Source organism: Frieseomelitta varia, unplaced genomic scaffold (assembly GCF_011392965.1).
Source record: "Frieseomelitta varia isolate USP_RPSP 00005682 unplaced genomic scaffold, Fvar_1.2 scaffold_68, whole genome shotgun sequence".
In the NCBI taxonomy this organism is placed as follows: Eukaryota; Metazoa; Arthropoda; class Insecta; order Hymenoptera; family Apidae; genus Frieseomelitta; species Frieseomelitta varia.
In genome coordinates, this window is record NW_025110456.1 from 267,419 (window position 1) to 289,726 (window position 22,308).

At 29.2% G+C, this 22,308-nt stretch overlaps 4 protein-coding genes across 9 annotated transcripts in view; 3 read left to right on the forward strand and 1 right to left on the reverse strand.

Annotated features, from left to right (window-relative positions):
- Positions 1 to 72: 72 nt before the first annotated feature.
- On the reverse strand, positions 73 to 3,333 carry LOC122535151 (mitochondrial import receptor subunit TOM70). Its single transcript, XM_043666407.1, has 8 exons — positions 2,901 to 3,333; positions 2,352 to 2,525; positions 2,054 to 2,261; positions 1,838 to 1,979; positions 1,390 to 1,741; positions 1,034 to 1,258; positions 732 to 952; positions 73 to 600 (listed from the first exon to the last, which is right to left on the reverse strand). The coding sequence occupies exons 1-8, from the start codon at positions 3,141 to 3,143 to the stop codon at positions 429 to 431; spliced, it is 1,737 nt and encodes a 578-aa protein (XP_043522342.1). The 5' UTR covers positions 3,144 to 3,333; the 3' UTR covers positions 73 to 428.
- Positions 3,334 to 3,972: 639 nt separating this feature from the next.
- LOC122535150 (TBC1 domain family member 23) lies at positions 3,973 to 7,955 on the forward strand. 2 transcript variants are annotated; one of them, XM_043666404.1, is made up of 9 exons: positions 3,980 to 4,283; positions 4,733 to 4,953; positions 5,022 to 5,226; positions 5,304 to 5,540; positions 5,611 to 5,986; positions 6,054 to 6,267; positions 6,340 to 6,651; positions 6,900 to 7,032; positions 7,117 to 7,955. In XM_043666404.1, exons 1-9 carry the CDS (start codon positions 4,255 to 4,257, stop codon positions 7,388 to 7,390), a joined length of 2,001 nt encoding a protein of 666 aa, XP_043522339.1. In that variant the 5' UTR covers positions 3,980 to 4,254; the 3' UTR covers positions 7,391 to 7,955. The 2 variants fall into 2 exon arrangements, with proteins under 2 accessions (XP_043522340.1, XP_043522339.1); XM_043666405.1 differs by lacking the exon at positions 6,340 to 6,651 and having other exon boundaries at positions 3,973 to 4,283.
- Positions 7,956 to 9,365: 1,410 nt separating this feature from the next.
- Positions 9,366 to 11,729, forward strand: LOC122535169 (UDP-galactose transporter senju). Of its 3 annotated transcripts, XM_043666446.1 has the most exons (7): positions 9,367 to 9,690; positions 10,045 to 10,159; positions 10,232 to 10,278; positions 10,627 to 10,766; positions 10,841 to 10,996; positions 11,077 to 11,562; positions 11,594 to 11,729. In XM_043666446.1, the coding sequence occupies exons 1-6, from the start codon at positions 9,600 to 9,602 to the stop codon at positions 11,548 to 11,550; spliced, it is 1,023 nt and encodes a 340-aa protein (XP_043522381.1). In that variant the 5' UTR covers positions 9,367 to 9,599; the 3' UTR covers positions 11,551 to 11,562; positions 11,594 to 11,729. The 3 variants fall into 3 exon arrangements, with proteins under 3 accessions (XP_043522382.1, XP_043522381.1, XP_043522380.1); XM_043666447.1 differs by having other exon boundaries at positions 9,366 to 9,890; positions 11,077 to 11,729; XM_043666445.1 differs by having other exon boundaries at positions 9,368 to 9,690; positions 11,077 to 11,729.
- A 393-nt stretch (positions 11,730 to 12,122) lies between these two features.
- Positions 12,123 to 22,308, forward strand: part of LOC122535154 — a 35,504-nt gene continuing 25,318 nt past the window's right edge. Inside the window, exons 1-4 of one of the 3 annotated variants that reach the window (XM_043666411.1) lie at positions 12,123 to 12,659; positions 16,270 to 16,606; positions 17,019 to 17,306; positions 18,654 to 20,375. In XM_043666411.1, the coding sequence (XP_043522346.1) occupies positions 16,376 to 16,606; positions 17,019 to 17,306; positions 18,654 to 20,375 (2,241 nt within the window). In that variant the 5' untranslated portion in view covers positions 12,123 to 12,659; positions 16,270 to 16,375. Of the gene's footprint in view, positions 12,660 to 16,151; positions 16,607 to 17,018; positions 17,307 to 18,653; positions 20,376 to 22,308 lie in introns of those variants that run through there. The other 2 variants (XM_043666414.1, XM_043666412.1) reach the window with 2 other exon arrangements.

Genomic DNA, 22,308 nt, shown 5'->3' on the forward strand with positions numbered 1-22,308 from the left:
GATGCAAATAGAGTACAACTTTTTTAATAAAAATTTTAGATCAACAATTATAGTGATAATAGGCGTTCTGTCTTTTATAAGATCTTAAATCTAATAAAAACAAACTAAATATTTCATAAATGCAACTTTTAAAAGTCTTGATTATAGAAACTATTGGCAAAAATATTACATACTTGAGATTTTGTTCATAAAAGTATGTTTGAACTTGTAAAAGTATTGTTTGAAAAAATATTGAATAAGGAACGAGTACACGTATGTGTAGTTGCAAAAGCAATCAATAATTCTATTATTGCGGAACTTCTATTAAAACTCTGTACAAAATTATGTTCATGTCGTACATATATATGAAACTTTATTCTTTAATTCTGGTAACCACGTGTATTTTTAATTTGAAATTTCGATTTTAATCAGTATAGTTCCATAAAAAATTATGAAAGTATATTATGAAAATTCGTTATTACATCCAAACCTAATCTTTCTTTTACTGTAAGTCGTATTTTTGCGGCATCTCTCAAACTGAATAGATGTGAAAGTTCCATAGACGTGCGACCTAATGCTAAAGCTTTATCAAATAGTTTTATCGCTTCTTCTACATTTCCTCTGTTAAGAAAATAATTATTGTTAGTATGGTATATAAAAAGTGTCTAGTCTTTACGTTTATTTTCTTAAGAGAATAGGTGTGTGTGTGTGTATATATATATATATATATATATATTCAAAAATCAATTTACCTTTGAACTTCAATCGTTCCTAAAGTTTCATACCCATATTCACATTTATCATCCATCTCCAATGCTTTATTAATATATTCAATAGCTTTTTCAACATTACCATGCCATTGCAGTTGCAATAAACCTCTATGTACATAAACTGTAGCGTTATTTGGATCTTTTTCAATTGCTTTAGCAAAGTAGATGTCTGCTCTCTGATATTCTTGTATTTCCGTTAACATCTATACCATAAAACACATGATACAATAAATTTATATGTTACTTAATGTTGATTTTGAAATATTCAAAATATTTGTTTATACCTGTGCATACAAAGTATAACATTCTGGACAATCTGGGAATTTTTCAAAAGCAGCTTCAAAATCTTTCATGGCTTTCTCCATTATTTCTTTACTTCTTATCATTGTACCATATCGATAATCTGCATAACATTTTTGTACATATGCTACTCCGAAGTTAGGATTGAATTCTACAGCTTTTGTGAAATCTTCTCTGGCTTTATCTATCTTATCCATAAGCAAATTTACCTATAATCGTATAATGTACTTTTATCAATATATTGCAATATAATCATATTTATAATTTTATATTTTGTTTAATTAATTATATTTAAAAGATTTTTTTGAAATATTTAATGGAAAATTATAAAAATTTGTACATGTCCTCTATGATGATAAACATCGCCACATTCAGGATCAAGCTCAGCAGCAGTTTCAAAATCAGAGAAACTCTTGTCTGGATTTTCTAATTGCATAAATAAGGTAGCTCTCTTTATTAAGGCATTCACTTTTATAGCTTTTGGAACACTGTCATTGTCTATAATAGTTCCAAAGTCTTGGATTGAAGCATCATGTTGTCCTAATAACAGATAAAATGTAGCCCGTAAGAGTAATACTTTCATTTTATGTGGCAGTGTATCTGGATCAGAACTATTGATTTCTTCAGTACAAATTGGTATTACATCATCGTACTTCTGTTCTTTTACACATTGTAAAGCTTTTGCAAAGCCCCTAAAATATAACATATAAACAAAATATATAACACATTAATTATATAAAATAATAATAATTTAAGGAAATAAAATTAAAAGTAGTTCATATACTTACGGTGATATATCACTATAATCAGTATCTTGAAGCATTGAAAAGACTGGATCTTTATGGAAAGTAATGATATATGTTTTGATGAAATATTTACTAGGCATAACTAATTTTTTATTTGCCAAATATTGTGTTGCATGTTGTCTACCTAAAAAAAAGTATCAAATTTATATTTATTAATATTTTAATTAAATTATTTTATATATTACATGCACAATTTACCTAATTGTTTTAGAACCCTATCTGCCATTAACATTGCATTTTGATTTGAAAAATTTTCCAAAATACAAGCAGCAGTGATATTTTCTAAAGCTGATTCTAATTCATTACAGTATTCCATCGCTCTTGCTCGACGTATTAGTGCTTTTACATACTTCGGATTTAATTCTAGGGCTTGTGTACAATCTGCTTTCACACTACTATATTTTTTCTATAATATATCATTATGATATATAATTTAAACTAATAATTTACCCTGTCAAATGTCATTACTGTAAAACATCTGTGAATAATTTATTACCAGTTGTTCATAGGCAGCTGCTCTGTTTTGATAAAAAGTAGCAAGAGCTGCTGTGTTCTCTTCTGGGCATGCTTCAATCGCACTATTGTAATGACTTATTGCTTCATCGTATTTTCCTATTTTAAATTGCTCATTCCCTTCATTTTTTAATCTCAGAGCTTTCTCCAATGGAGTCTATAATGACATATCCTTATTTGGTATACCGAAAATATGAAATGCAAATAATACTGATGTTCAGTTTTTACAAGTCTTCATTAGTGATTTCATGATAAAAAAAATTAACTGATAAAAAGTCAATATGAAAACAGTACATTACAAGCAAACTGTTACTAATAAACAGTCTGTTCATACAAATTTTCATTCTGCATAAACACTATATTTTCACACGTTGATAAAGAAGTTGGACTCAAGTAATAATCTATCTTCTAATTATTAAATATCAAGCATATTGAGCTTATGTTTTTACACATTTAAATGTATAAACACTCGAAATTTATTGAACAAAAAAAAAAAAAAAAATGAAAATGTAACGTTCAAAATGTTTCTAACCTCTGGCTCGCCAGTACTTTTCGGTGGACTATCGATATCGATTGATATTTGTTTATCGGCAGATGGGGCGCCATTTTTCTTTAAGTTATTCTTCGATTTGCCGCGGCTAGGCTTTGATGACGGTTTGGAATTCTTAAAATACATGTAACCAAGCCCCAAAGCAACCGGCGCTGCAACAGCCAAAGCGAGTTGCCATTTTGGTAATGGACTACCGGCCACGCTCGCGCCACTTGCTCCTGTCATTTCGTCGTCAATTTTTCGCTGTTCCTAAATGTCAACGGCTTCTTACGGCTTCACACTCCTCTTCTAATCTCACTGATGTGGAAACGAACAGCGAAAACTAACAGAAAATGTCGAGCGACCATGCGGGAAGCTCGCTATAGGCACTTGCAGACGAATCCTTGAAGAAACGAATCGTTTAGTACACATTTTCGCCGCTGTCTGAATTAGCGCTTAATCTTATCAACGGTTACAAGACTATAATACGATACTGTGATATATTAAGGTTGATATACAATGCTAAATTGTCGAAGTTCGATGGGTGACTTTTCCGAGGATAGATTTAAATATGAAATTATTTAAAAGAAAATAACCTTTGAAAAAAAAAAAAAAAAAAAAAGAGGATGGCGCAGTAGATTTAAAGCAATTAGTGACGACTAAAGATAGAATAAGGAGAAACTCAGTAAAATGAAAGATCGGTTGGAGGTATTCGAAAAGTTTACAATTCAATTCTCTAGATTAATTTTTTTCACAAATGAAAACATCTGTTTTAAAGGGGACTACAAACAGTAGTGCCACATTGTAGAAAAATGGTAAAACTAGACACTTCATATTCATATCACAGCGAGGTCACAAACGTGATACATATATGAATAGACCACAGACAAGGTATATGACCTCATCTATGTACGAAATCTCATTTGATGCATATTCCGTGTTTAGTCAATGATCATATGTATCGTGTTTCAAAAAAATATTTAAGATTTTGCTTTGTGTTGTAAATAAATTTATGTAATAAAAAATGCATTATATTGTTTAATTTACTACTATATAAATTTTGTTCTAGTATACACGAAATAGCATGATTTGATATTCGCGCGTTTAGTTGCGTATATATAAAAATTTTTATCTAAAAGATGGCAACGATTTGTCAACAGGAATTAAGTTTCGTCTACGTTATCTATAGACTGTCGAATTTTAAAGGAAACGTGAACCACGAGAAATGTAATGAAAGTTACGAAGTTCCACGAAAGATGGTAACTAATAGAAGAGTTTCATTGTCTTTCAAGAAATTATAACTTGTATCGAATTCACGATTTCGCACACTTCGATACAAGTGTGACGTTTACTAAAAATGGCACTACAAGAAGATGAAAACACCTGGTGAGTTAATTTTCAAATTTCAGTACATTTTCCAAAGAAAGAGTACTCTTTATTTCGGCAAACATGAATTTTAATCGTTCGTCTTATCGACGAGATATTCCAAAATATATTTTTACAATTTAATATCGATTGTTGTTTTATGATGTTATTTTTCTCTTTTTCGAATATTACAAAACAATATTAATAAATTAACAAATAAATCATACAAATTTTACGTTATCCGTTGTAAATTTTTTCGTAATCCTTCTGGGAAAAGTGCAATGAATATTTAAGCATTATGTTCTTTTTCAAGCTTGTTCATATATTTACAGATGTTTATTAATTACATTATGAAAGTATTCATATAAACAATTGTTATACATAATAATTGCAACATGTATTGATATGAAGCTTATACGAACAAATTATATTTATCATAATAAATGTATTAATGAACAATGATGATTTAGGATTTTAGAGCTGGAAGCAGCTCTTCTTGATACACAAACTCCATCGGCATCTGATATATATGCAATTTGTAAAGGACAAGCTGTACCTACAAATTTAAGACCTGATGTGTGGCAAGCTTGTTTAGATGTTATCGATCGGGGTAATCAGTTAAGTCAGTTCAATGAAGTTTTTGATTTACCAGAACAAAATATTATACGCGATGATTGCCAACAATTGGTTGGTAAGTTGAATATACATTGGATGATTTATATATAACTTTTTTTATTATGGAATATGTTTCTTTTGCAGAAAAACTAGGAAATGATGATGAAGATAAAGTTTCTGTTGTTTCCGATTTAGAATCTATTTTAACATTTTATTGTAAGAGTAAAGGGAAGCAATATAAAAGAGGAAATGGTTGGATAGAATTGTTAGGTCCTTTAATAGCTTTAAAACTCCCACGAAGTGCAACATATAATTTATTTGAAGAAATAATTGACTTTTATATTCCTAGGTATTTATTAGTATTTTATGATTAATTCTTTATACTTATTTATATTAATATTTTCCTTATCTTTTATATTTTCCCAGAGGTGAAACATATAGTTCTGTATTAAGACTATTACTACTCTATCACGAACCGGAACTATGTTCTTTCTTGGATACGAAACGAGTGTCTCCTGATCAATATACAAAAGGATGGGTAACTACTTTGTTTGCTGGTGTATGTTCGCTGCCAGCTGTTTGTACAATGTGGGATCTGTATTTCATGCAAGCTGATCCATTTTTTATGTTATTTCTTTCACTTATTATGGTGATAAATGCCAGGTGACAGAATTGCAAAAAATATTATTACTAAGTAAAGTTATTATGAAATTTATTGTATTACATCTTACAGGGAACAAATCTTAAGTATGAAAGATAATGATAAACAAAGTATAATAGACGCAATTGCTGCTATGCCATGTGCATTGGAAGCAGAAGATGTGACAGACTTTTGTTCATTGGCACAGTATTATGCAATGAAAACGCCATCATCCTTCAAACAAGATTTATATCCTATTATGTTTGGCGATGGTTTTGATGAAAAATGTATATCACATGTACTTTGTTTGCCTGTATCGGCCCAAGAATTAGTTGAAAATTCCATCGAGAGTCCGTCCATGGCTAATATCTCGGTTGAATCTGTTAAATTTTTTTTGGTAGACTGCAGACCTGCTGAACAGTATAATGCAGGACATTTACCAACTGCATTTCATTTAGATTGTGATTTGGTATGTTGTTTTTATCGTTTTCTTATTTATCAAAGTTTTTTTTTATAATTTATAAATGCCATTTTAGATGTTACAAGAACCTGCTGCTTTCGCAACAGCAGTACAAGGATTGTTGCAAGCACAGCGACAAGCATTAGCTGTTGGATCGCAAGCTGGTGGTGAACACCTCTGCTTTTTAGGGAGCGGTAGACAAGAGGAAGATCGTTATACGCATATGGTAATTGCATCTTTTCTACAGAAACATACCCAATATGTTAGTATGGTTACATCAGGATATCAAGGTAATTATTATATTTTATTCATTTAAAAAATTTGATGCAATATAATTATATTACGAGGGTGTTTCATTGCAGCTATACATGAATATTTTGGTGATGAAGTCGTTTCTAGTCTTGTTGATCATAATTCACAGCATTGTTTAGTATGCAGCGCTAATATTTCAGAGACAAATTCAAACGAAGCAAGTCCTGCCAAGGTTAAAAATAATAATTCCGATTTCTTCGGAAAAATAAAAAAAGTAAAGGTAAAATTATTCGATTATATCGTTAATCCGTCAGCAAGTATGCATAATAATATAGAAAACAGAAACGGCAAGGACTTGGATTTTGTTAAACGACAGAAAAAGACGGCCCCAGTATTTAGTATAGATGATGATCAAGAATTGGGTACGTTCTTATTTGAATTGAGATATTCCTCGAATTCATGATTTAAACGAATGTTTATATTAGAAAGTATTAATTGTATAAGTTCGCGGATGTATAGCGTGAAATTCGGAGTAGATTCTCTTTAATTGGGCTTCGTTTTAACCGGCTAATGTTTGTTATAAAAATAAATTGTGATTTTTCTATAATAATAATGGATTTTAACATAAAGTCATATACCTATTATTATATTTATTTATTATATGTCACAGATATGACAATGACAAATAATGAAAGTGAAGAACCTATTGAAGTTGTATCTATTCAACAATGGATGAAAGATCCGAAATTGTTACATTCCTTTAAATGTCAAGAAGTGAAAGTCAACGGAGATCTCTGTGATAGGTGAATAATTTAATCAAAATGTTAACATTATTTTATTTAACATTGTTAATTGTTCGTTATTGTTTTATATGAATTTTTTTTCAGTATACTTTTGGTCACTGATAGTCACCTAATAGTTCTTCGGGAAATACAAGAAAGAAAAGGTGCAGCACATGTAATTGTAAAACGTCCGTTAACGAGTATTGTTAAAATAACATCTAGAAAAAGACATTCAGATTTGATTACATTTAAATACGGCACAACGCAATATAATGATACGGTTATTTCAGATATGGATAAATTTCTTATTCCTAACGCGAGTGAGGCTACTAAATTAATCACGCAACAGATTTTAAAACAATTGAAAACATCAAATTGATGTTAGATATGCGATGATACGCATGTAATGAAATTTTATTCGTTTTTTGAACACAGGTTTTATTCGAATATCTGAATTGAAATTTTTTATTTGTTCGATTGGTTAGAGTTTCTTTTTCTAACCAAATGGTACTACAAATACAATATGTAATTAATATAATTAAAGAAAATAGTCTGTGAAAGATTTTAAGAATAATCTGAGTGTTTCATACATGAAACTAATATGATGTATCATCAACAAGATGGTCAACACAATTTATACTTGGATTCTAAGATTTTAGTGGTTTTTACTAAGTCATTACTTTTATTAATTATATATATTTACGCTTATTGTTTATCTTCACGCATTTTCTTAATATTTTCAGAAACATTTCACTTTCATAGAATAGCATTTTTCCTATTAGTGTTTTCGTAATAACATCATATCAATATTGATAATATCTGATTTAGTATTTACTTTGCATATGGCTAAACAGTGGCCTTACTATAAAAATGAATAAGAGAGATAATGGACTCTGCAAATCATTGATGTGATTGTCTATGATGGAGTGTAATGTGCCATGAACTAAGATGTCATTAATTCCTTTACATAAATATAATTCGTGACATGATATTAGTATTTATGAAAGCATTAAATAATTTATTTCTTTTTTTGACTAAAAACTTTGAATCACAAGTTAATATAGCATTTCATGCATATATTACTATATATAGTATCTGTATGTTATAATGAACTGATAATTGGTCCTAATGTAATACAATTTCAGAAACATTAACAGAATGGTTATAATATTTGCATTTTATAGTATATAGTAGTCCTGCACTAAATGTCTTTACAAAATATTTACAGAAGATACAAAACATATTGAAAATTAAAGTTATATCATTTTTACAGGCATACTTATTACACTGCCTGATTATATTTCGAAGAATTTTTGAAATTTACGATCTTTCGAAAATATATCTGTAATTCATACAAAAATCTTTCATAGCAAAATGTTTCTGTCTTTCTGGAACTTGTATTTATAATATTATTACTAAAATGCAATTTTTTCTTAATTTATTATTAAGATTATACTGGTAATAATATATAAAGAGGATTATTCTCACAATAATTTTTTGTGCATACTGTTGTGCTGCCTTTTTGTAATTCGGGACAATACTACTCGCAATATACATTAATTTTTTTTATATAAACTCTGAACACATGTTTCAGTATGATTCTAATTTCACCATTATAGAGTAAAAAAATTATTTGTGATGTATATTTTATTAGCGTTTATTTTATGTTCAAAAATTATAAAAACTTAATTTAATATATACTTAATATATCTATCAGATCTTGTAGATACTGTATCAGCATTATTAATATTTATATCAATAATATCTGTAACATATTTCATGGTACATAATAATGAATTCTATGTATGATAGAAACTTTTTGTATTTATGTGCTTCCACGACGAATGAACAATGTTAATAACGAAGTAGTTATTACATAAAGAATCATAGAACTTTAATAAAACTAAAAATAAAATATAATTTTAATTTTCATTCTATGTAAATAAATTTTGTGTAATGCATCAAGAATGAGTTAAAATGTTGTGTATTTTCAAAAGATTGTAAAAATAAAATATGTAGTTATACAAATATTATATAACAAATAATGTTTCTATTATATACCAAATATTCTTAATTTGTTTCGTTATCACTATTAAATTTTTTTTTAATTTATGAAACTTTAGAAAAGAATAAATAATATAATCCTCTCTTAAAATGTAAGGACAATGTTCATTTTAATTTTAATTTTTTTATATAATAAAATATATCAATTTTCTAAATTTTATTATAAAGATACGAAATTAATTAAGAAATTTAAATTTTTATAACTATCATTGGTTTCCACAATAATTTTTTTTAATATTAATATTCAATTAACAAATAAGGCAAAAATTTGAAAAAAATTAAATAATACTAAAGCATACTTTAGGAACGGAAATTTTTAATCAGAGAAGATACATTATCTTTTAACTTTAGGTAAATTATTTTTCAATGTGATATACATATGTGTGTACATTTGATATGACAAAATCGTATTGTACACGATTTATATTATTAGTTGATATCAGACACGCTGACAGAGAAGCAATTAACAGTATACATATACTTCACGAATGTTCTTAACGTAATAATATTTTATACTAAACTTTATGATGGGAACCATCAATTGGGGAGAATTATTCCCAGGAAGATGGAGTCTTGTCATTTTTATTTCATATATGGCCCTGTTTGTGAACCAAGGTACATGAGTGTGGTTATGTTTCTTTGTTTATTTTATTCTTTTCATATGATTTTCTTTGTTGCTGAATGTTTGTCAAACAGAAACAATACATAGTGATAAATGACTGATGATAATAATGCAAAAAATGTATATGTATAATTATTTATTAATGAAATGTGTAGTATTTTGTCAATTTCAAATATGATTTAAATATCCTATGGTATGTAACAATGATTATTGAACTTTTATAAGAATTTCTATTTGACATTTTATGAATCTTTATCATTGTTTTTTTGAAAATTTCTTTATTATTTTTTAAAGTTATATAATTTATTTTTATATTGTATAAACTAATTGCAAAATTATCATCTTAGGTATTATTGTAACTTGGTCTCAAAGAGATGGTCACTATGAATATAATATTGTTATGGTAGTATTGATGACAGAAGTATTAAAGTTATTTACGTCTGTAATATTGTATTGCAAAGAGTAAGTAAACAAATTAAATTCTGTTCTTTAAAATTTTTATATACTTATAATTTTTTGTTATTTCACTTTTAGTAATAACTTTTCAAGTTTGTATCAAGAAGTAACAGGAAATAAGAGAGGTAAATATATATTATTTCAGGAAATTTAATATATATATTGAAGTAATTAAGTTAATTATAGATAAAAATTTATATTTACCTCTTAACGAGTATTAAATATCTAACATGATTTGAGTTGCTACTCATTAATCAAAATTATCATGTTGAAGCATTATCTGAACAGAATATAAGATAAGGTATAAATTACTGATTTAAGTTTTATGATATGATTGTTAATTTAATTTCGTATTAAAATGTAATAATGAACAATTTAGTTATTTTATGAAGTAGATTAAAATTTAAGTACTTTTAAATTAATAAAATTAATATAATAATAAAATGGAATAAACTTTAGTTATTTTATTCTAGTGCTACTGCTGTATATGATACCATCATTTTTGTATTGTTTATACAATAATCTGGCATTTATCAACTTGGCTGTATTTGATCCAACAACCTACTATGTGTTGTTGCAATTTCGTGTTGTCATGACTGGAATTATTTTCCAAGTACATATCAGAAACTTTTTTTTGTTATGACTAAAGTGGAGAAAAGCTTTTTTTTAAAACATAGTTTCTTTTAGGTTGTTTTTAATAAAAAATTGTCATTGAAACAATGGTTTTCACTAGTATTATTGACAATTGGATGTATGATAAAACATATAGACTTGGACTTTAGTGTCAATGTGTTTAATGCCAAAATTAATTTGAATAGTAATATAATTTTAGTGTTTGTACAGGTATGTATAGTACTATTAAAAAATTATTTTAACCTAGAGAATTTTAAAATGATAAGTTATAATCCCTAAATTTTTTTCAGACAATTTGCTCTTGCTTAGCTGGAGTTTACAATGAATATTTACTTAAAGAGCAAGGGGCAAACATTAATATTTTTGTACAAAATGTATTTATGTATATTGATAGTATCTTTTGTAATCTTATAGTTTTTATACTGTTTTTTATGTCGGATAATAACGCTTCTAACATGTTGAACAATGTCGATCTTATAATACTTATGCAACCAAAAGTTATACTAATAATGCTGAACAATACAGCAATTGGAATTATTACAAGTTTTTTCTTGAAAAACTTGAATTCGATTTTAAAAACTTTCGCTAGTGCATTAGAACTGATATTTACGGCAGTTCTATGTTGGTTAATATTTAGTATTTCAATTCATTTAAATACTGTACTTTCGATCACTATGGTGAGCTATGCAGTTATATTGTACTCGCAAAATCCAGTACAAAATACCCGAACCAAAGAGCGAGCAAAGGCTGATACTATAGTTTAATAGAAGTCAATTAAAAACTTTCGTCAACTACATTCTGTACATGAATTTTACCTGATGTAAATCTGTCACTTATATGTTCGTTACGTTATGCTTTATTATATAGTTATATAGTTTTATATGTATAAACTTAGAAAGCTTTTATATAATAGACATTAAAGTATAACAATTTTGTTACAGAATTCCGAATTACATGTATTTCCTTGTTTTGTTTTTAAATATTTATATCTTATATATTTATATATTTATAGATTGCTATTTTCAAATTTATGAAATATTGCAATATTTAACGTTTTGTATGTAATTATGTGATTCAAATAAGAAGTCAAATCTTAATTACAGAATTTAAAATAAATACGTAATATTATAAATGCGTATGTATAATATTATTAGCTATTTACAGCCTGTTTATAGAAAAGGCTAATTGATTAAATTATTTTTGAAATTTTATACTCTTTAAAAAAAAACAAACCAATAATTTCTTTTTTACATTACATATTTTATGCGTATATATATTAACAATAATAAAATAATTTATTTAGAGTCGTTTATAATTTGCAAGAAAAGCATTTGAGTAATAAAATTTATTAAATAATATCTTTACTTGTGTTTTGTATAATTTTGAGTCTAAGAAATTCTTCGATTTATCGAAATTCTATTTGGCGGGAAATTTATATTCATCGAACATAATGTTTCTATACTGTGGTTTTCAAATTATACATTATGTTTAAGACGATCGAAAGAACGCAATAGGATTAATATCGACTAATGTAAATTACTTTTCTTGAAATTAGCTATTTTAGCAATTCCAGTCATGATTACGATATACATATCTAGACCATTTTTCGAGAAGTGGGGAGAGGTTGGTCGATATTACCTGCAAACCACCTTACTTTCGGAATAGAGTAACGGTAGTCACATGTCAGCTGCCGTCACGTGAACCCTGTATTGGATTGTTTCAGTTATCGTGTTATTTATCATGAAATGTGTATTCAAAACAAAACGAGAAATATATGATGTACTAAATTATATTGTTATAGTTAAAAAAAGCGTGAAAAATGTTACTGCAGTTTAAAAAATGCTTGTCTTACATACGAAGAGAGAGATAAAAGGTAAATTGTTCAGTGCATATTCAAATATATATTTTTTACAATATCGTCACTTGTGACATAATAATGATAAGTATTGTTTATATGTATGAAATATAGATTTTGCATAAAAAAAGTACTTAGTATAATTTAAAGAATTGTATAATTATATCTAATTACGGTAGTTTACATACACAGGTACGTAGATTAAATTGAAAAAGTTTTTTGATATTATTTATAGATTGAAGATAAATGTTAAATAATATTTTAAAATTATTTGTTATAATAAAATGTCAAGTAAATTAAAATTATATTTTTATATGTGATGCTGTTTGTATCTTATATAAATCACAGCTTCGCTCCTTTGCGTACTAACGTATTATGATTTTGGTCACGTGATAATTTAATGACACGTGATTGGTGCAATTGAAAAATCGCGCCAAATCAATAATTAAGGATTGTGTCTTCTTTTCACAAGTATTTCAACGACATAAATTATTTTATATTAATCAATTAATAAGAAGTACATACTTGATATACAAAATTGATCTGGTATTAAAAATCAGTGATATTAAACAAATGTAAATTAAATGGAATATAACAAGGTATTTATTTTGATATATAAGATCTATTTAATCAACAAATATGTAGGTTAAGTAATAGTTTGTAAATAGATTAAGTAATTCATTCAAACTATGATTCCAACATTTTTTACCTTTTTGTATTTCTGTATTCTTTAAATTATTGACTGGTTATTTTTAAAAAATTAGTTGAATTAGTTGAATTGATGCTTCAATGTCAATAGTACTAATCTAAAATCTAAACACGAATGAAACTGTAATAATTTTTGCATCAAATGTATGTACAAATTGTAGAATTGTCCTATGGTATTTTTTTATCTCAGAATATATTATACTTAACATGTATACTCAAGATGATTTAACAGATGAATTAAATCATTATTGAAAAAATGGAAAATCTTTGAAGTTCTCGGTGACGAGCTAACTTATCTTGCAATAACCATTTTACAATGACGAGTTGATTTATCGTGCTTGGTTAAGAGATTAATAATGCTTCTGTTAAAATTTTCAAATCGAAAATACGCTAATAATTATAATCTGATAGTCAACAAAATGCATACGAGAGGAAGTAGTATAATAAATTTATAATTATAAATATAATATATTATAATATTTATAATTTATAAATTTATAGAGAAAAAAAATGATTAAATGTGCTGGAAAAGATTACCTACGTACTCTTTATTACAGCGAGTGGAGAGCCCTTTGCTTCTTTCGCGACTCCCTGAGACGCACGCATATTTTCTTTGGATTATGCAATCGCTTTCGTGTGTACTACTTTTATGCGGCGTTCGTGTCGTGAGATCCAATGATAAACTTCGCGACTTCGTCTCTCTATTCTTCCTTAAAAAATATTTACTACGAGGGGAACTGGAATAACGTGTCTCATTCGTATAATGAAACAAAAATGATATGGTTAATTTTTAACTGCCAATTAGAAACATCATGTTTCCGTAGTTTATAAAAATCGTGGAATTATTTGAAATACAAGGGATGATATTTATGAGCTCGTATATCTCCATGATCTTTGTATCTTTATATCTCGTTTTTTCCGTTTTGTAAACGAAATTATTATGTTAAATTACAAGAATATTAACATATTACAAGAATGTTATTATTAATAATAAAGTTTCGATATTTTTATCAAATCTTCTTAACAATGAATATATTATATAATTATGAATGTATTGTTTATAGTCAATTTTTTATTTCTTAATTAATATGGTAATTGATAATTGATTTGAAAGACTTGATTATAATGACATTCCAGATTAATTCAATTTCATTTCACTATGTATTATAGATATTTCTCAAAGTCTTGGAAAGGAAAATTTAATATATTTCGTAATGAATTGTTGATTGATGTTGTTTTCTTATTAGAGAGGGAACAAGTGTTTTAATGCACGTAAAGGAACCTCAATTAATAATGAAATAGATTTCGTGACTACAGTGATTGGAACTGAAAATGGAATGTGTTAGCGGTTAGCCAGTTGAAGCTTTAATAATGTCAATCATACATTCATATAGAAGTACATACAGCTGCCGGAAGTGGAGGAAATATCGTTTGGTAGCTATATTATTTATTCTAAGCTGCCTTTACAATTAAAATATTAATTCGTATTAAGCGGATATTCGTAGTAGCGGTAAATCTAGAAAAATAATTGAAAATGATAGATAAACAAATATCGTAGTACAATTTAGTTTTTCAAAATTCTTATAAATTTGAAAGTAAAAAAAATATAGTAGCCTATATTAAACGCGAACTATTTCTGCTTAATCTTATACAGAATACGATTGAATCACACATACAAACAATACTGAGATGTTCCCTTACGAAAAAAATAAGAAAAAATTTGTAGAACAAAATTTCTTAAGATCTATTTTAAATTTCTTGAAAATCTATTAGATGCATATTAATGGATATATTAGTCGTAACTATATGATTTGCTGTACTATAAGAAAAAATTCAAGAAAGACATATTTAAAGAAAGAGTAGTAGATAGATTATTTTATTCCTTGTTCGTCTAACTCATCGTTTTACAATTGTTGAGTATTGTTCATAAATAGGTTAGGCGAACTACTCACAGCAAATTGTACTTTATAATCATATGCATGCAATGAATTTTAAAACTCGATATTCTCGTAAACTAACAATAAATCTTAAATTTTGTTTTATATTTTTTTCTTATTTTTTTCATGAAGAATTACCTCATATCTTTACTGCTACATATTATTCTGTCGAATTCTGTATACGTTAGTATACAATTTCGTACTACGTACTTTTAAATAATTTAGAGTTCTTGCAGGCCATAAGTACATACATACTAAAAAGATTTCTGTTAGTTATTGTCAATGATGTAAGTGCATATACCTCGGGAAAGGAAGGTATAGTTTTCAGCAGTAAGCTTGCTACAGTTGTGTAGTTGACATGTAGAATTTCACTGCTTCTATTGTCATAATACAAATTATATAACTTTCGTTTATAACACAATTTTATTGAATAATAACAATTTTCCTTGTTTATCAATTTCTAGTCAAATAAATTTCATTTCTGTAATCATGTAATATCATTAATTTATAATGTAATTATGTTGAATGTTAAAATGATCTTTATCTATGATTTTTATTCAGTATAATTCCAGTTTTATAATTATTATAATATAATATCATTTAATTATAGTAACGAATTAATAAATCATTATATGTATAAAAATAGAATTAGAATTATGTTAAACAAAAATGATAAGCAAGGAAAGTTATAATATTCAATGAAATTACATTACAACCCCCCGAATTATATATTTTACATTAGAATTAATCATTAACAAACTAATAATATTACTATGTACATATACATATATTATTCCATTTATTATTATCATTTCTATTTAATTTAAGAATATAATTTGAAAATTCCTTAAGAATTAGCTCGATGAATTTTATATATCGTAATATTTCACCTATAAATCACTGGTTATATCGAACGTCACAGCTATACCAGTGTTAGAGCGTTGCTTGGCTCGCAGTAAATATGTAACGAATCTGTCAATCAGGCCTGTCGCTCGCGTGACTCGATGAACGATCCGGAATCAGAAAAACGATCCTCGTGGAAAACGATGAAGGACCCATGGTTTCCATTAGACGAGACGTAACGGTGGTATGTCCAAGTGCCTGGATTTTACCCTATCTATGACTGGATCGACGAATTCGGGGCCTCTGCAGCCCCAGAAGGATTCCTTACCACTTCCGGCACGATCCTCTCCTTTCGATTTTTATTCGACATCCGAGAGTTCAGCTCGTCGAGGTCACCGTCAGCGGCTCTCTCGAAAGATGACATTGACCTCACCAAACGGTCAACCAATACAACTTACTCCTCTCTGGGAACACGTGGTTAGTATAATTGTACTGTCTGATTAATGGCCCCTATATTTTGTGGGTCGCTGATGAACCACAAGGACTGAACAAGGTGAAATAGAATTAACAAGTGGATAAAGATATTTTTTACAGAAAGAAAAGACTCACGTCTTTGGACTTAAAAAGATAAAAAAGGATTAATATTTGACATCATTTTTCCTTCATATATCCTTCACATAGAAATGTATCGTTTTCACACGTCTGGAATATTTTACGTATTTGCAATAATTAAACTACTAATAAATTGATGATCAGATTTGTAAGTTATAGAATTCTCTTTTGTAATTAGAAACATCTAGATTATCTTAGAAGAAATTATATTAACAATTGTATGACAAGAATTACGTGATGATTAATATATTTCATATATTCTTATATTTTCGTACAGGTACGTACTCGAAAATTTCCAAGCGAGGTGGATACTCATTCGACATTCCTGGAGATATCCGAAAGACTACGTGATCCAGAATGGGAGGTGCGTCAACACGCTCTTCGTGTGCTTATAGACGTGTTACCAACTTTGAATGCTGACATCGTGGACAAGGTCATGCAACCAGTGGTACCAGAGCTGGTCAATAATTTGGGCCACCCTGCGCCTGCCGTTCGCAAGGGTGCCTTGGATGCCTTCCGAGTTTTTCTCATTCATAGTCACGATAGAGACAACACTATTAAAAACGTACGAGCCTGTCCTTTACTTTGCAATTTTGATATTTATTTCTATTTACCCTGAAATTTTCCACTGTTCTTTTACATTGTTTTAATGTCAAATAATTCATGTGCAATGATACGCTACATCCATTCATTGGTATTCGAAAATAATTCGCAAACAAATTATAAATTGTCTTTATTAGGGGTGTGCGAAAACCCAAAAATATCGGGAACTCGGCTACCGTTTCTCGAACTACGTACTCTACAATACTGTATAGCAGTCTACAAAATATGTAAATACACAGTTCAATTTCCTCCGCCAGTGAAGTTATTGGAAACACGGATTCTAAAAATCGTGCGACCTGATGTATACAAACGTGTGACTCCGTGCTTAGTACTTGAGCATTATGTACGCTGTTGATCAGTATCGCTGGGAAATTCGGGCAGTTCAGACGTATATATCAAAATCTGTGTGAATTTAATAAAGATTAAAAATTTAAAAAAAAATATCGAGTGATAGTGAGAGTAAAGTTGTGGTAATAGGAAGTAGTGCAGAAGATATCGTATAAAGGAAGAAGATAAGGAGAAGCTCTGTTTGGGAACATTTTCAAGAAAAAGATGATACAAAGGCGGAATGCGCACATTGTCAGCATGAATTTAAAACGAAGTATGCAAATACTAGTGGTTTATTACGCCATTTGAAGCATATGCATATGTACTAGAAAAGAAACTGAAATCGATATAAAATTTGTCGCATGTACAAAAGTGATACGCGAAAGATTGTTAAACCAAAAGATATAACAGAAGGAATTGTTCGAATGATGGTTCTAGATCTGCGACTTTTCGATATGGTTGAAGGCTTTAACGAATTATTTAAGCTTGTTCCTTTCCCAAATCCCGATAAATTCAAGAATCTCGAAATTTTCGGGTACCCGTCCTGGTCTCGAAAAAATTTCGTGTTCCCGATATTTCGGGTTCTCGCACACCTCTAGTCTTTATTGACTTATGGATTATCTTTTAATAAGTAATGAGCAACAAACAGCTAGATAGTTATTCCTAATAGAGTTGTTCATATTCTACTCATTTCTTTTTGCTCATGAACCAACATAAACTCATAATAAATAATAAAGTAAAAAATAAATTAATTCTACTTGTGTGTCTTTGAATGAACTCCAACATGAACTCTGTATATCACTAATAAATTCAATCCTATGCTCTCTTCTCTTCTTTTAGCAATCACCTTCTTCAACCTTAGCTTTCAAAATTTGCAACAAACAAGCTAGTCAAGTCCATAATGCGCAAGCAATCTCCCCACTATCTTTATATTATCATGGATCGATGTCTAAACGCAGTTGCATCGACCATTCTCTTACAGATTCTTCAGGATGGTTTGAACCGTTCGGAGGTACGGGACTCCTTCCAGACCAACGTGACGACCGGTGTGATCTTGAGCGTGCCTTCATTGCTGTTTCCATCGTTCAACAGCCCATTGCCTGATCCTCAACTGATCAAGGATACGACGATAGCTCTGGCTTCACGTTTAGCTCAGGTACCACATCAGGAAGCTGTATTAAAATCGTTGATGAAGATCCGAGACGCAGTTGGCGTAGCAGAGTTTGAAAGTTATTTGGAAGACTACGATAACAAGCTGAAAAGAAATATCGAGATTCTGTCTAAGATCTACAATATAAAATCCGCCAAGAAGAGCCCGAGAAAGAGTGCAGATGTTAAGAACGTGGAGAAAGTGGAGAACAAAGACCTGGAAGGTAAATGGGAGAGTGATAGCGACACTTCAGGCATCGCAGAAGAGGAGGACGAAGTTAATAATACTACCATGCCAGCTGCCAGAGTCGTATTAGAAACGGAGATCAAGTTCAACGAAGAAACAGCCATCACTATGACTATTCTTGAGGAGAAAGATGACAGCGAGCAAGAGGAGAATGGAGAAGGAAATGGAACTGATGTGAAGAACAGAGAAGCTGAAGGAAAGGAAGATGCTGATAAAAGAAAGACACCTAGAAGAGTTCATTTTGGAGGTGAGATAGTTAAACTAAGAACACCAGATAGCGATGACACAGAGTCTGTGGAAGCTACTCCTAAGACTAGGATTCCACTTCCGGTCTCTCCTGCTACCAAAATGCCCACTCGACCTAGACCTTCTTCTCAGCCCTGTAGTCCTCGTAGAGAATTTGGAAAGCCTAAGAGAACATCGAGGTCTGTTTCTAGTAGCCCCAAGAGGGAAATATACACGCATAACGCGGAACTGAGCCCAAAGAAAAGTATTCTTACTAGGACTAACAGTCCATTGCCTAGCGGTAAAGATCTTGAGCAACTGAAAAAGAAGAAAAGCGTGACTAGACAGGAGGACAAAGATGGTAAACATAATATGGAGAGTGGAGATGTCAAGAACGTGAAAGTTATCGAAATAAGCGGAAAACTAGAAAAAGTTAAGAAAGAAGAAGTGAAATTGGTCCAGAATGGTCAAAGTATCGATTCTGAAAATTCCGAAAGTAAAAGTTCATTCAAAAATGAGAAACAACAGGACGTTTCCTTAACAATTTCTAAAGAGCCTGCAACTTCTAAAAGTGTTTCAACAATGGAATCGGACAATTTTGGAACTCAAAATAAGAAAGCTGGAGTAGATGTTAATAGAAAAAGTAATTCGGAAAATAAAATAACGGAAAGTGTTCAAACGAAGAACACAGAAGAGAAGAGTGAACCTTTGGGAAATAGCCACGAAGCTGATTCTTTCTTTGGTTCTTTAGTGGAAGTTAATGAAACGGAACAAAATCATGTGAGAGTAAATCAAGATGGAATTAAAGTGAACGAGAATGAAACTGTGCAGAAAGATTCTGCAAAGTTAAGGGGTAATGTAACGAGTAATTTGCAGAACAATAATAGTGATTGTGAGTCGTTGAAAAATGTCGGCTGTGAACGAACGTCGAGGAGTGATCGCGATAAAGGAGGCGCGAGTGTGATTGAGAAAAGTGGTAATACTATTTATAGGGCTGACGAGATAGAATCTACAGCAGGGGAGCCGAGCTGGGAGGAACTTGGACTGGTTGACCAGGAAGTGTTAGAAGATCTGCATAACAAAGTAAGTTTTTCAATACAGAATTTTATTACCTTAAATTATATTTATTAACTTAATTTTATAATACAACGACAAAAAGTTATCGTGTAATTTTGTTAATAGGTATATAATTGATAGATTGTATAATTTAAACAGTTCTATAATTATATGTCGTAATTAGAGGATTTAGTAGGAATTCATACTTACTAAAGCGATGATTACACTTTTATTGCCAAATACTTGCTAGTACATACAAATCTAATAATTTTAATTATTTCCATCACGAATTCTCGTGCCCAGATACTTGACTATAAGCAAACTAATTATTTTCATCACGAATCAAGTGTATATGTACTAGACATATACATACACAAAATTTTAAATTCTTTTGGTTGACCTTGACATTCTTTGTTAATTCTCTATCTTCTTTTTTCCAATTCTCCTCTTATGCAATGCATGCAAACATGTGCAGATTTCTAGTTTCGAATTGTTAGTGAAAGAATACTTATACTTATGAATTTATATTATGTAATCTTGATATTATTTGAAGATCACACGCGAAAGATATGAATTCATTTTCGTTGATTTTCTAGTTTTTCAATATTATAAAATAGGGACCAAGCTCAACCAATAATGAATTTTAAAGCATGGTTCCCATTTTTTAATGACCAAAATTTAATATAGATAATATTATCCATTATATCTTTTGACGAATTTGACAGTTTTAATGGTTAACTATAATTATATAATATAACTATGCAATAAAATAATAAAATTTCTATAATCTATCATATAAGAGAGATAATTTTTATCCATCAATGATATTATAATCTTTCCTGATTATGATGTTTAATAATACTATTATGTGTAATGATAACGATGTGTAATGATACTGTGATCTTTGCTAATTATCAGTATCTTTCAAGAGCTTAGAAGAATCGATGCTCAAGAGAAAAGATACTCGTGACATAAGTATCGCACTTACTTCGATAGAATTGAAGTTAATTAGTGTTCCTTGTTAATCGAGTATGTTCTGAATATTTTATCGATCGATGCACAGTTGCACGCGAAAGTCACTCGATAATTGAGAAAAAAGGAAGGGCGATGAAGAAATGGTACGAAGAAACGAAGAGTCGATACACGCATAGGCGATTTTAATTGATGGCGTTTAAATCACGTTACACCACGCGACGAACTTTTGCCATGGAAATCGATTGACCTACTTCGTTGTAATGTATCAGAACGATCTGTCCCTAAAGTCGATGGTTCCCCATTTCGACGAATTAATGAACAAGGAACGAGAAACTCGCTGTTGTAGCGAAAATTCTATGAAATGATGCTTATCTTATCGTGTGCCCTATTAATTAAGAATCACATGTTTATTAGCCGGAAGCAGCTCTAAATCAAGATTATTTCAGAATTGATCAGAATCACAAACTATAATAATTTTAAAATTAATAAATTTTTCTTTATTTTAAAATTTATTTTAGAACTGCATACAGTACTAATTATTTTAATTACTTTTGAATTTGAGAAATATAAAGGGACAGTTCTGTAAATTTTTTAATATTAATTGTTTTTAGATTATTTTTTGTTTCACCTAGAAATTTTTCTTTGAATCAGAGTTAGTCACGAAAAATGTTGGTCAGGTGTTTACTAAAGTGTTTGTTGGTATTGGAGGTAGAAGAAACTTTCGAAGAAAAATGTTACATCGTCTAACACGGCAAATACAGGGTAGGATAAATAAATTTTTCGATTGATATTATTTGCAAGTTTGAAGATCAATGAATATTCGATTGAATGTAGTTTTAAAATCATATCGTATGGCTTATTTCCAGACAAATTTTGCATAGTGTGACCTTAAAATGTTCTTAACAAATTTGTACTTGATCAACATAAAGAAAACATTAATATAATATATAGATTTTTTTTTTTATCAATAAGTAGATTTTTTATT